General features: G+C 39.8%; 2 protein-coding genes across 5 annotated transcripts; one reads left to right on the top strand and one right to left on the bottom strand.

Annotated features, from left to right (window-relative positions):
• The first annotated feature begins 399 nt into the window (after positions 1–399).
• si:dkey-246e1.3 lies at positions 400–2,164 on the top strand. Of its 2 annotated transcripts, none has more exons than XM_044190502.1 (3): positions 400–604; positions 735–831; positions 1,250–2,164. In XM_044190502.1, exons 1-3 carry the CDS (start codon positions 415–417, stop codon positions 1,440–1,442), a joined length of 480 nt encoding a protein of 159 aa, XP_044046437.1. In that variant the 5' UTR covers positions 400–414; the 3' UTR covers positions 1,443–2,164. The 2 variants fall into 2 exon arrangements, with proteins under 2 accessions (XP_044046437.1, XP_044046436.1); XM_044190501.1 differs by having other exon boundaries at positions 1,130–2,164.
• Positions 2,165–2,904: 740 nt separating this feature from the next.
• xpnpep1 (X-prolyl aminopeptidase (aminopeptidase P) 1, soluble) lies at positions 2,905–13,460 on the bottom strand. Of its 3 annotated transcripts, none has more exons than XM_044190499.1 (20): positions 13,304–13,460; positions 12,051–12,175; positions 11,622–11,685; positions 10,907–11,011; positions 10,409–10,501; positions 9,910–10,053; positions 9,475–9,570; positions 8,362–8,443; positions 7,647–7,857; positions 7,331–7,420; positions 7,150–7,200; positions 6,656–6,714; positions 6,264–6,341; positions 6,049–6,120; positions 5,789–5,849; positions 5,500–5,569; positions 4,684–4,857; positions 3,913–3,989; positions 3,527–3,625; positions 2,905–3,199 (listed from the first exon to the last, which is right to left on the bottom strand). In XM_044190499.1, exons 2-20 carry the CDS (start codon positions 12,165–12,167, stop codon positions 3,080–3,082), a joined length of 1,863 nt encoding a protein of 620 aa, XP_044046434.1. In that variant the 5' UTR covers positions 12,168–12,175; positions 13,304–13,460; the 3' UTR covers positions 2,905–3,079. The 3 variants fall into 3 exon arrangements, with proteins under 3 accessions (XP_044046434.1, XP_044046435.1, XP_044046433.1); XM_044190500.1 differs by having other exon boundaries at positions 13,362–13,453; XM_044190498.1 differs by lacking the exon at positions 13,304–13,460 and adding an exon at positions 12,419–12,634.
• Positions 13,461–13,761: the final 301 nt, after the last annotated feature.

Raw genomic sequence — 13,761 nt, 5'->3', positions numbered from 1 at the left:
GCAGATGGCAGCAAGACTTCTTAAATGTTCTTTCATTTGTCTCATGGATGCATCTGACACCAGAGGATTTACATTGCTGTTAAAGAGCAAAAACCTGAAAACTCATGAGAACACCATATTTGAAGTGAACTGTATTTAAGTTCCTCTTTGCTTCCTCTCACACATTTTCAGCGGTGGTATTTGCAAGTGTTAAACATGCAAAATCTCTGGTCTTGGGTCACCACTAAGAACTTATTACAAACAGTATAAAAGGCCCAACATCTCCCACCCCTCAGTGTCCCCCCAAAACGCTGAACAGAATAATGAGCAGTAAACAAGGGGAGTAGAGGGGAGGGAGGGTGTCCAACTTGAACTGAGGGGATGACAAAAGAGGGGGGTGTCTCCACAGCGACTGAGTCGAGCTGTTTGAGTCACATGGCCCGGGTTTCTATTGAAACCAGTGAGAAGAGGCTCGAAGCTCAGCCTTTAGTCCATGTTTTTGAAGCCAATGGCAGCAACATGAGTGGAGCCCAACAGCACCGAGCAATGACGGCAGACAGCCTCCCTCTGAACGGGACAGCAGCTTTGGGACTACATGACCAGGAGATGAACACAGCTCTGTTTGGTCTGTTGTACTCTTTTCTATCAGTTAAATTGCTTTAATTTCACAGTACTGTCACCATAGAGTTTAAATGAATTAATGACTGTTTCAGTGTTTCGTCTAAGTGAACCTTCTGTGTTTTTCTTCTACCCAGAGTTCAAGGTGTTTAACATCGTCATCATTGCCCTGGCCTTGTGTATCCTCACTATCACCGGCCTGTACTGCATCACTGTCTGCTACAACCGCAGCAGGTGAGGATCAGATATCAGATATGCATGATACTTTAAAATGATCCGTGTAAACATGTGTGTATGACCTGCTTTCTCAGCTTAATTAGGACCCATGGAAGTTTCTACATAGGTTTAATAACATATAGGACAGTTACATCATCCTGTGTACTGATTAATACAAGATTCAAAGAAAATTTGACATTTTAATGTTTACTTGTCCTGCTGAATGTCTTTAAAGCTACTGTAAATTCAAACAGAGTACAATGCAATGTGAAATTACATTAGTCATTAGTGCAATTAGTGCCATCTTCTTCACCAGACAGTCAAAGAGAGCCCAAGTGTATGAGAGTGCAGTGACCCGAGGCGAGTCACTAGACCCCGTGGCAGTCAGAGCAGTGAAGAGGTCGACCAGCTTCATCAACCCTCTCGCCTTCTTCAGGAAACCAGAGGTAGCGAAGGACAACTCCAGGATCTATTACATCTACAGTAACCCACTGCCTGTTGGGGTGAAGGAGGAAGAGGAGGAGGGGGGGACCAGAGCCCCACAGGGACCACTGTCGTTTCAAGAGTACGCCAATGATCCCAACAGTGGCGTCATCCTGGACCCTCCAATTTTTTACATGCAGCTTTAGAAGGTGGTGAAGAGTTATGCCGTGCGGGTGGGAGGGAGAAGCTGTCTGAAGGTCCCAAGGTTGGCTAGAGATCTAAAAGGTCTGAGGTTTGACCCCTGCAGGAAAGTTATGTCACCATGTACAGGCCATTAAAGGGGCACACCACTGATCTTACAAATTAAATTCACTTATCATGAGCAGTACTATTCAGACTGTAAAGAACTGTTGTATAATGTCCTCTGTAGCTCAAGTCTGAGAAAATCACCTTGATGATGTCATAGTGATGTCATCAGGGTTATCTCAGCATATGCTTGGAGACTACGAATTTTTAACAGAAAGTCTACGTTACAGACTAGGGCATGAAGTTTGAAAGATGTGGGCATTTACCAGACAAGGAACTTAAGATGCTATCAAGTTGCACTATGGGGAATGTAGGATCCAGTGTTTGAAAGCTTAGGATATTTTGTCCACTGCTGCTTCAGTTTTGACCATTCTTTGTTTTAATCTGTGTCTTGTGAATACTAAATCAGTGGTGTACCCCTTTAAAGCCCTGATCTACTTTTTCATAACAAATACTGATTAAGTTTAAAAGTGTGTAAACTAAAAATGTGGGTGGGTGCAAGAGCAAACAAGGATGTGTATCTGATACTAGACCATGCAAATGTATTGGATGCTACTTTATGAAAATACCTATCTTGACATCACTGGCTCGAAGTCTTGGCCAACATAAAGTGTAACAACAGTTTTCTGTCCCTAAAAGATAGATGTAGGACTTTAAGGTACCCTGTGGAGTTTTTGACCAGTAATAGAGCTATGGAGCATTGTTGTTATTAATTGTTCCCAGTTTTGTTTGTATCACATACACATTCATGAGCACGTGGCAACATGATCAACTCATTCCTGCCACGGTAACGGCTGTTCCACTGATAGACAGTTGGCGGGCGCGCTCATAAACCAAAAGCCACCAAAAGCAGGGGACAAGAAGACTACGCTAGCAAACATGGATGTAAACAATGCCGCATTTCAAGTATTTTTTTAAATGGCTTTGCAAATGTTTTATAAAGATAGAAAATGCATTCAACATGATTGTAAAGATTCTAGGATACACACAATGCATTTTAGTGAGAAACACTGGATGTAAACAGAACACTCAACAGGGCATCTTTAATTTTAAAGGTGCAAAATGTAAGTAGAGGATTATGTTACTAGTTATATAGAGGCCTAATAATCATGTATATGTCTAATATGTCTTGTCATTGTGGATTTCTTCAGTAAATTCATATTAGGATAGTGTTTCAATCATCATAAGTCAGATTTTTTCACTTTCCACAGGACTACATTTTCTATATCTTAAGAAAGTTCTTCCACATTTAACTCCACTGGATAACCACAAAAATGCAGGTTTGCCAAGCTGAACATGAGGCTGTCACAGTTCAAGAGAAACTGATTATGTAGGAGACACAAGGTAGTAAACTTAAGAAAGTTCTTTCTTGATTTTTTTATTGATCATTAATAAAACTGCTGATATGATGTGCTTTACAAAAGAAGCAGAGTGTGAGACAGAAAAAGATGAAAAAAATACAAACGATTATCACTGCAGAGCAATTGATCGTACAGTACTCCTGGACAAAGGGATCGGATTGCACAAGAGTCAATCCTCAGACGATTGGCTGGGTCTCTCTGATCAGCCACTCCAGTGCGTCCTTCCTGCCCTGCCTCTCCAGCTCTGCTCCAACCACCTCCCGGCACTTCCTGTGGTACTTGTTCACCCAGTCGCGCTGCAGGACAGAGAAGAGAGGCCGTCAAAGAGCTGTCACACCATGAAGAGACTGTGTTTAAGTAGCGCATAATGTAATAGGAGTAGCTGGGAATATTATCAAACATTCAAATGCATAGTTCATGATTTTAATATAGGTCATCTTAAGCTAAATTGTTCCTACTTCTCACATTTTTTCTCCAATTATTGTTAAGTAAGCTACATTTGATGTGTTGTTGTATTTGAAGTATCACATTACCAATAAAAATATATTGAGATGAATTTCACGAGGTTGAATTTGTCTTTGATTTTGATTTTTATCTTTAAAATAAAATTGGATATTCCTTACCTCCTTCTGAGTAAGCAGCTCTGTGTTCATCATCTTGATTTGGATAGGAACCAGAGTGAGGGGCTCAAATGTCAGACTACCTCGGTTTCTGTAGTTGTACTGAACACAAACAGACGAGAACAAAAACAACTGATTACAACTGATCCTATGATCAAACATAGAAAAGAACACCTTAAATCAAACAATGATTAACAGGGCATGTGTATTGCAAATAAAACATATTGCTCCAAGTATTCAATTTATGGATTCCATTACCAATAAGGCAGCAGAGCAACTGTTTCCTACAGCATTAAACATCTGAAAAATCAGAGTGTGAACAGCACTCTTTAACCCTACTCTGTATTTTTAAATTTCCATTAGGCCTGGTTCTCAGTTAAAGGACCTACTTTGGGCTTAGCTGGTATAACAAGGACCACATTTTCAATACGAATGCCAAAAGATCCGTCTTCATAGTACCCAGGCTCTAGAAAAAAGGAGGAGAATTGAGATGAACATTTAGAACATAATCAAAATGAGAAAACACAAAATAACAGAGTTTTGGAGGACCTAAAATGTATTTGTGTTAAGGTGTTTTTAACTTCTGCAAAGATTTCCACTTTTATATTTCCAGCATGAGAAATGGCTAAACTGCCAATCAAATCACATCAAAGGCCTGCAGGTGACAAAGGAAGGACAGTATTTTTATTTCTAGAGGAGCTGCCTTAGGGTGTCTGTGTGTTTTTGGCTGTAACATATTGAAGAAGAAACAGATGCAGCATGTTGTTCATTCCAGCAGTGTAGCCTAAAGCAAATTTATGACACTACTGAGACATTTGGGAAGATTTATTTAATTATGGCCCGCTGTTGTGGCACTGGTGACATTTTCTGTGTGCCTGTGGTCGGCTCTATCAGTCAGAAGTGATGTGGCATTTGAGAGATCTGTAGTTAACTCCTCCCATATGAAATAAGGTATAAACGCATCAGTCAGTTGGCATTACGGGCAATTTGTTTGGCCATATGCTGTTGCTTTTAAAGGATGAAAAGGCAAACATAGTGTGTAATGACTTGCGTGCGCCACATAGATGTATTTACCATTTACAGTATGAATGAAAAGAGATTACAATCCTGCTACGGTAACACTGACTTGCTAAATCAAAAACACTCTCCTCCTGCCATACCATCACTGACGATCATGCCGGCCTCCAGAGGTTCATCAGCGAAGGTCTTGTAGCTGATGCCGCAGGGCCCCTCGTGGACGTTGAGGAAGCAGCCCACACCGTGGCCCGTACCGTGAAGGTAGTCCAGCCCCGACTCCCACAGAGCTGCACGGGCAAACGAATCCAACAGGTGGCCTGGGGAGGGAACGGAGGGTTAGAGCTAGAGATCACACTTAAAGTAATACACTAAAAAGTCATCAATAGTTTCCCCCCCATTTTTTAATGGCACAAAAATATTTTAACATAATTTTTCAAATGTGAAATTGAGTGAATTTGTCTATCTGTTAGCACTTTTAGCCTAGAAACCATTTCTCAGATTTTACTGAAACTTTGTGACACGCTGCATCTTATTTAAAATTGACTGGCCCCACAGGAATGCTATAATTAAAGGTCAAGTTTTCCATAGTGTAGTTACTGTATACTGGCTAGAGGTTTAACAGCAGCCTGCTGTGTCTCTCTTCTCTAAACAGTGTTTGTGCTTGAAATTCTCCAGTCCTCCTTTAGCTTGACAACACTAATTTCTGACTATACAAGATTACTTACTGATTTGCCAAAAGGATGCCTGCATTATTCTTGAGCAACCATATGTTTACTTGTTGACTTGTTGAATATAGATATTTTATTCTTAGTCTCAACAAAAGACAGAAAGAATGTAATACTGTGTAACTGAATTAATCATTTGAGCCTCGCTGTTTGTCAATGCTGAACATGTTTTAATGTAATACCGGTATACTATACAGTGTGAGATAACCCCCGTGTCAGAGTAGAGGACAGCACCTTTCGTCCCGTTGGGAAAAACAGCAGCACTGACAGCTATGTGCCCCTTCAGTACATAGGTAAAGCATTCCTAGAGGAAAAAGAGAGAGCACACAATACAATACAATAAAATAAAATAAAATCAGGTTTGGGATGAACTGTATATGTGTAATGACACTGCACTGATTGTTAGTTTAGTTATTACTGTTGAAAATAAGAATAATTCAAATAACTTGTCAATTAAACCCTAACCTGAGATTAGACTTATTTTGACAGTGAAAACACAGCACTAGCACATCTACAAATGTACCTTCTCAAAAGCAGATGGTGTCCCAAAGTGCATGGTGCGTGTGACATCCGTGGTTCCATCACTGCCAAAGACAGAATATGGATGCAGATGTGTGTAATGCACAAAAAACACAACTGTTCCTATGTTGTCTGTGTTCTTGGTATTAACAGGCAAGGAGGTGGTGATTGTCTGAATTGAGACATACGTATAAGTCATACCAATATTAGACATGGCTGGTTAGCCTAAATGCAATTGATGTGTATAAAAAATATCTTGGTTACACATATTGAGCGCCAGAATCGATCAGATAAACTTCGTTCAGGGAGAGGGTTCTGTTGGTTTCAGGCAGTGGTCTAAAGGAAAAAGGAAAAAAGTCACGTATAAGGCTTAGTTAACTTTTATTAAAGAACAACAAACACTCTTTCATAAAAAAAAAAAAAAAAAATACAGTTACACAAATTTTATACACCTGGGTCTGTTTCATTAGCCAACTGACCTGTAATGTATGATTGCTCCATTTGGACCAACGCTGGAAATTGTGGGGAAACTGAGGCCAACAAATTCTTTCTGTTGGCTGAAAAAGACAAATCCACACATTTACAGGTAATTAAATGTTCAAATGTTTTAGGATCTCTTCCGTGCAATTAAGGGAAAATACTATTGTAAGAGTTTCTGTTAATCACAAAAACGAAATGTAAAAAAACATTTTTAACATTTTAGAGTGATAAAAATATTACTCTTGTTCAAAAGGCAGCACACTGAGAGATAATAAAACATTTTGAAATTGAACAAAGCATATTAATTTTAAGGCCTTCAGCAGACATTTTGCAACCAAATGAGGAAAACCAATGTGGTTTGTAAAACATTCATGGAAAAAAAAAAAAACACCTGCGTAATTCTTCAGCCTTATCGGCAGCGGAGATCTCTGTCACCGTGCCTTTTGGAATCTATAAAACAATAATCGCAGCACCCAGTAATGAGGAAAGAGTTAAAATAATAATGGCAAATTCTAAAGTTCAAGTGCAAGCCAGGTTACGTAACAACCTCCAATCAAAATGTTAATCAATTAATCATTAATGTGAGAAAATAGTAATTCTAAAACAGTTGCTATATCAAGACAAATAGCCATAATAGGGGTTTCCTCAGTACAAAACGTGTTTAAGATAAGACAGAGAGATGCCCAGAGAGCTGAGGCTTATTAATTAATGAATTTATCATAAAAGAAATCAGAAATGTTTTAGGCCTATCTATTTATTTAAAAAAAACTTTTACAGCCTTTTAAAATTTTCTTTTAAAAGTCCAGTGGGAACCCTGTGAATACAGAGTGGAGGAATATGTTCTTTTCTCTTATGGAGCTAGAAATGTATGACCGAAATAAATACCTCCTTTTCCAACCAAGCAAAGAGTTCACATAGGGCCACTGCATCCTTGATCTGTTGGGGAAAAGTGGAGAAGATGTGATACATTTTCTGTGAGGGAAATCAGACAGTTTATGGAGATGTCATGAAGTCAGTGATCAGGAGATATGCACTACAGATTTTAAGGAGGTCCAAAGGTTCTTACATGGGCCATTTTCATGCCTTGAATCTCAGTCGCGTTCTTCACAGCCTTGGCGAGGCAGAGTGGAGTGTAGGGAATTGGAGTCCTGTGGGCCTGAAATAGATCAAGAGGAAACATTATCATCGATATAAGGATACAGATGATGAGATCTGATAGGCAGCAGTTTTTCATACTTGGGAGAGCAAATCCAAATTCCTCAACCAGGAAAACACAATCAAGATACAATCTAGCTATTTTTATGTCCTCTGCTGTGAACACCAGAGACAATTAACTATCTTCTAAATGCTAACCATTTGTGGTTGTGGTAGTGCACTCTCACCTTGGGGATGACCTGTGTGAGAGCACAACTGGCCTTGTCACAGATCCACGTTTTGTCCTTGGGGCCATGTGCCGCGCAGATGGCCTGGAGCTCGGTGTAGACCATCTCGTACGGGAACGTGTGGATGCTCAGCTCAGGCTTGCTGGGGGAGTCCAGCTGCAGATGGTCTCTCAATGCAGGATCAGAAAGACGCTTTAGGTCCACAAAAAGCCTGCAGAGATGAAGGGGAAGTTCAATGAAGAAGTAAATTCAGGTGGAAACCTTGTACCTCCAATGGTGGTTTTAATGTCTGTAAAGGATAATGTGTGTGTTATTATGTATATTAGTTCATAAAATGCCTGTGAAATTATAATGCAGGGGCATTCAGTAATTTTGCACATTCCATCCTTTTTTAAACACTCTTTACATATTATTTTGATTGTAAATTTCTATTTTGTATTTATGATTCTTGACTTTTTGCAATACTTGTTTTCCTTTTCTCTTACGATGTTTTATTGTAAATTTACATTGTTACATTGCTACTTACTGGACTGTGTGTACGCCTGTACATGCCAAAGCACTTGTCTGTATACTGACTGCATTTTCAGGAGTTGCTGACTCATAATTCATCATCACTATTTTTCCTGTAGCCCTTCATATCAGTCAGTAGCATTAAGGTAATTAATAGAACACTGATCCTGCCAATATGTTCCTGCATTGTGTTATATCATATTACCTTATTGTGTTCATCCCCACAATGGCATATGCGAAGAAAACTGGGTTGTACTCGATGTCGGCACCACGGAGGTTAAAAAGCCCTGAGAAAAGGAAATAACAGGACATTACATTTTAATAACATCTGATAAAATTTAAGTAATAAATTGTTTCATCCCATAATGACTATTATATTATTATATTATTGGACTGGCACGAGCGAATCCCCTTCAATTTAACGGCCATTGAATCCCTCATGACTGAATGCTACATGATGACAATCAAAAATCAGCATTGCTCTAATTAACACAAACTCTCAGACCAAACAATCAGAAACAAGAGCTCATTAGGCACGGTGAACAAGGTGCTCAGACAGGCATCTAGAGGGACACCCGTGCATCCCTCGGTCCTTGGATCGTGATCATGTATCAAAGCGGACTTATGTAACAGGAGTGATGTTGGGTATGGCTGCTGCTTGTTTTACACAACAATAACTAAAAACTGCTAAAAAACCTAATGTGACCAACTCTACACAGCAACAAAAGAGGCTCTCAAAAAGGCATTTTACTGGGCTGTAATGTTTAGCCACAGGCTTATAAATCCAATAGCCCTGGGCTAACATGTTTCAGTTTGGGGGGGGTGTCTCCACCCCTAGCAATAAACTGCACTCTGGAGCTGTTATTTTAAGCGTTATCCCAACAAACACAGGATTAAGATTTATTGTATGGTTACAACAAAAAAGAGCAAAACATAATGTTTGCTGTCCAGTTAAATGAACAATAAATGAGAGGTTGCTGTGAGTCTTCTAAAGATTTTCATGAGTGAATTCATGAAAATCCATTTGAGCAACCAGTTGGGAAGTAACAATGTTCAAGTACTGGACTTAAGTACAATTCTGAAGTTCCTGGTAAATGCATTTTACTTAAATACTTTGTGCTACTATATCTTCAGAGGCATGCATTTATTGTCTGCCACAAAGATGTTTTCGTTTATACTATCGCTGAAGGTGCTCAAGTCTGAAATTCTACACATCGTTGGTTTAAGTAAAGCATCTCGACACTTCCATTACTGTGTTTAGTTACCTCTTTGGCAGAAGTAATTACACTAATGTTTATTTCTGAAAAATTAACCATACATGCAATCTCGTCCAACGCCGTGGCAACAAACCAGGTGATTTTCCTCTCCGTCATCTTGGCTCGCAGCGCTGTGATCTTGTCTTGCCAGGACATACCTAAAGGAAGACAGCAATGCTCATCAACATGGCGTGGCACTTCATTTTCCTCAAAAACCTGTATATCTAGTTACACTGGACCCTTTATTTAGTTTGGAATCAAAAGATAAGAAAGGTGAAACCAAAAGTAATAATAATCCAAATTAAGGGCAATATTTCTGCTCACAATAAAATTATTCATACAAGAATATATGGTGTTTATGTTCTGAGGGGATTTCTAAAAATATTTCATGATTTTAATATCTCTGTATCTCTGAAATGAAACCCTAATTAGCAATTTTTGTGAAATAACCGTCTATGGAATAATGAAAAATAGTGTTAATCCAGTTTTGCACTGACCGGTGTACTCTAATCCCAAGGTGTGTAGCTGTGTGGAAGGTCTTTCTGGGCGGTCCGTCCAGATCACATCGATCAGGTTATCCTGCACTGCCACCAGAGAGTGGCCTGCACTGGTCAGAGCCTTGGACATGTTCTTCCACTGATCTAAAACATCAGAAGACTGTGTTAAGATGTACAAATAGTGGTAAAAAACATTTTATTTTCTCTATAATCAGACTGGGCAAAAAAACCACGTTGGACCCTAAGTCTATATGTCTGCCGGTCATGCAGAGGACTGAAGTTCAGTTCCCTAATGGAGAGGCAAAAATAAGTGCACTCTGTATAGCTGTTGTGTTTGAGGACTTTTGTTTTGTATATTGTAAATTTAAACCTCTAAAATGTATGATTTTTGTTTACCGGAGCATATTTCCTGCTGTATTCTGGGAAGAGTACAGTGTTCATACTGCTCTGATCGTCACTGTGTGTCCTTCCAGTAATGTTGATCCACTGCGCAACCTACCAGCAGCGATGATCCAAGGATCTACTCCCACTTTGGAGTTCTCTGGCAGGACGCTGATCAGCCAGTCCTCCTGAGAGGGTGTCTCCTTCAGTCCTAGATATGGTTATACAAAACTAATTGATCACGCACAAAGACAGAGACGTAAAATATGCCTGACTCATACAGCATCTTCAAAGAATTATTTTTGTCTTAAAAACGCAGTGCAGACATAAATAGGACAATATTTCTCAAATTAGGTCAAAGCATTCTGACTTACAGTCTAGCTGTGATTCATGCCTTATCATCATTGTGGTTAAGATTGTGTTGTATATAAAGAGTAAGACTCCATTACAGAATCTGTGGTACAAATCCCATACTTTAGACATAAGTACTCAAAAATAACCACAACTCTTAAAATTAGAAAAAAAATTAAGCTTAATAATCATTGTTTGTGTTTATAGCTTACATAACATTACTAAGAGACAGTTATTATTTTCATCACAGAAACACCAATATTACCCATCTTCATAAGGGTCCAGTTGTTGTCCATCTGCTGACTGGCCTGGAGGAAATATCGCCCATCAGTCCACATTGCAGCATGCTGCTCTGTGACGATGGCTGTACCTACGCATCACAACAAACAAAGCATATTTGACATTTCCAATCACAGATGCATTGTTGGATCCAGACTGTACGATGGATGAATGTGAAAGTATGCGAGAAAAAATTATACTGGAACGGTGATACACTAGTCTATTACTGTCTGTCTGTTACTCGTCTGCTGTGTCAGTCGTGCTTGTACAGTAAGACGCTGGGTCAAAATCTGTTTGGTCAGTTCTGAGAAGCAAAATATGCAGTATATGCCTCTGAAATGACAGCAGTGAACAGTCTGAGAGCGAGTGAGCTCTCCAGCTCTCGTTTCAAACTGCGTGAACGGCAGGGCTTCCCACAGTGATTTATTACAAAAGTAAGCCACCTCGACTAAAAAGTACACATACACGTACTAACTAAATTGAACATGAGAACTGATTGGGATCTGTGTGGTTTACAGAATAAAAGCTGGATGTCCCTGCAATGTATTTATCACATTGCCCTAGGTCCTAGGTTTTTCCACATTGGAAATTAGATCATGGCTTCCAGTCTGCCCAATTAAGATTAGAACTCGGGATGACTGATTAACTTAAACAAAATACACTTGCATGTACATTGCCACTCACAGACAAGCAAAACATACCTGCAGAGCCATTAAATCCACAGATAAATTCGCGTCTGCAGTCACACGGTGCAATGTATTCACTCTGAAAGTTATATGGACAGAGAGAGGAAGAGAGAAAGAGATCACCTTCAATAACAATCAGTGTGAAGTGGCCATCAACCAGTCAGACATTTTAAATGCCACCTTTGCTGCTCTTTGCACATCATGTCTGGAGCATGGAGAGGGAAAATGGAGGAGCAGTGGGCAAAGGGCTTCAATTAATTGCGAAGGTCAGACGAGACGATCAGAAGTGAATCAGGACACACACAAAATAAAAGGAGGCAGGAGTAGCAGCTGCACTACTGTGAGCTTGTGCATGTGTGTCTTAGTTTATATTTAGGGGTGACTTTAGTCTTGTAAACATGCATAAATGTAGCATCCCTATGTTCTGTGTGTGATCTCACTTACCTGGTGTGCATCTCCAGAAGGGACGATGTAAGCCTGTATGGGCTCAGAGAAGTATTTACAATTCCTCATGGCCTGGCGAAGCTGCCTGAGCAGCTCTCCTGTGATCTTTGGAGACATGGCTGTGTCTGAATGGAAGACAGAACATGGCGTACTAATTAAAGACATAACATTTAAATAATATTTCTTGATACCACAGTTTTTCAAAACTGACCTACGGTGCCCTTAATATGCAAGATCTGAATGTCAAATGTTAAGATAAAAGCTGCTAGAATTTACCACTAATTTCAAACATCCACCCTTTTAACAACAAGCAGAGACATTCCCTCATGTATTGTTATTCAGACACTCTCTGATTATCCATAGATTACCTGACTTTTGAGAAGCCATGCTGATTTCAGGTGACTGGAGCTAGACAGTGACTGACTGTAGCCTACCGACTATTAACGTGGAGCTCAAAGTCACAGTCCACACCTGGATCTTTAACCTGCTGTAACATGCTGATTAAGCCACTATCACAGGAGTTAAATATTAAACGAACTAGACTAAGTGGCAGGTGTCGTCAGGTCTGTGACCTATTTTCACTGCGACAATCTCCTAAAACAAAAGCCAGGGGTTACTGTGCAGTGTTGAATTCACTATCCACATCCACTGTAGAGCGATTTAACTTCTACGAGCTGACCAATCACGTTGCAGTAGTCTACATCGATGAGCTCTCCTATTGGCTAAACACTCCGCATGCGATTGTTGTTTACAAGTTGGCATTAGATGAATCATATCTAATCTACTTGCGAGCTAACTAGCTAGCTACAATAACATTAAACAGTTGCTCATGACATTCTGATAAGAAACTACAAAACACAGAGCTTGGTTTGAAGTGGACGGGCGATGTTTTTTTTTTATTCACACATCATTGTTCATCAACAGGCCAACCATAAAACACAATAAGTCATTCATTCAGTGTGTCGCCGTTCATTTTAGTAGTGGGTGTGGTAGCACAGTAGGATATTTGTAAAGTTACTGGCTATTTTTTCCATGTGTACAGCTCTAAGTAGTAAGCACGCTTTTCGCTCAGCTTCCATTACGGACAATACGCTACGGACACAGGCGCGGGATGACAACCCGTTTCCTCCATTTGAAAACAGTCAACATCTCGCAGTGCTCAGGCTGTGCCACCGGGAGACGGGACGTTAGCTCCCCACACCGTTAACGTTAAACTTTCCTCACATGCAGTCAGTGAAATGCTGAATACACACCCGGTGGTTTCGTCTTGGAAATGTGTTTCTTGGGTTTAAAAACGAAGCGCTCCTTTACCAGCTTGCGTTAATTCCCAAAACAGGAGGCTGCCATTTCGTCGTTGACGTTTTTGGTCACGTGACTGCAGTTTCTTCCAGTAGACGCAGAGGGATCCAGACTCGCCTCTTTTTCTGTAAATAATCCATGCATACCGTACACTGAAGAATACGATAAGATATTATCTAAATATCGCTACAATTATATTATTATTATTAATTATATGTACTGGCACTACACAGTGAGTTTAAAAATTCACCACTGTACTTGAGCAAAGCAGCCCAACACTACTGGAAGGATATGGAGGTGACAGAAGGTAGTAAAAGGTATCAGGCAATTCAGAAATGATATAATAGGCCTACCGTTAGTTAGTTAGTTAGTTAGTTAGTTATCGTTAATAAAAAAAAGTGTAAAAGTAATA

Source organism: Siniperca chuatsi, linkage group LG3 (assembly GCF_020085105.1).
Source record: "Siniperca chuatsi isolate FFG_IHB_CAS linkage group LG3, ASM2008510v1, whole genome shotgun sequence".
Taxonomy (NCBI): Eukaryota; Metazoa; Chordata; class Actinopteri; order Centrarchiformes; family Sinipercidae; genus Siniperca; species Siniperca chuatsi.
The sequence above is the reverse complement of the archived record's forward strand: the minus strand, read 5'-3'. Positions and strand labels throughout refer to the sequence as shown.

Coding starts and splice junctions, on each gene's coding strand:
- si:dkey-246e1.3 (XM_044190501.1), top strand. CDS start 415: ATGGCCCGGGTTTCTATTGAAACCAGTGAGAAGAGGCTCGAAGCTCAG. Junction 605..734: donor GATGAACACAGCTCTGTTTG/GTCTGTTGTACT, acceptor TCTTCTACCCAG/AGTTCAAGGTGTTTAACATC. Junction 832..1,129: donor GTCTGCTACAACCGCAGCAG/GTGAGGATCAGA, acceptor CTTCTTCACCAG/ACAGTCAAAGAGAGCCCAAG.
- xpnpep1 (XM_044190498.1), bottom strand. Junction 6,342..6,655: donor AAGGCTGAAGAATTACGCAG/GTGTTTTTTTTT, acceptor TGTCTTTTTCAG/CCAACAGAAAGAATTTGTTG. Junction 5,570..5,788: donor CACCATCTGCTTTTGAGAAG/GTACATTTGTAG, acceptor TTTTTCCTCTAG/GAATGCTTTACCTATGTACT.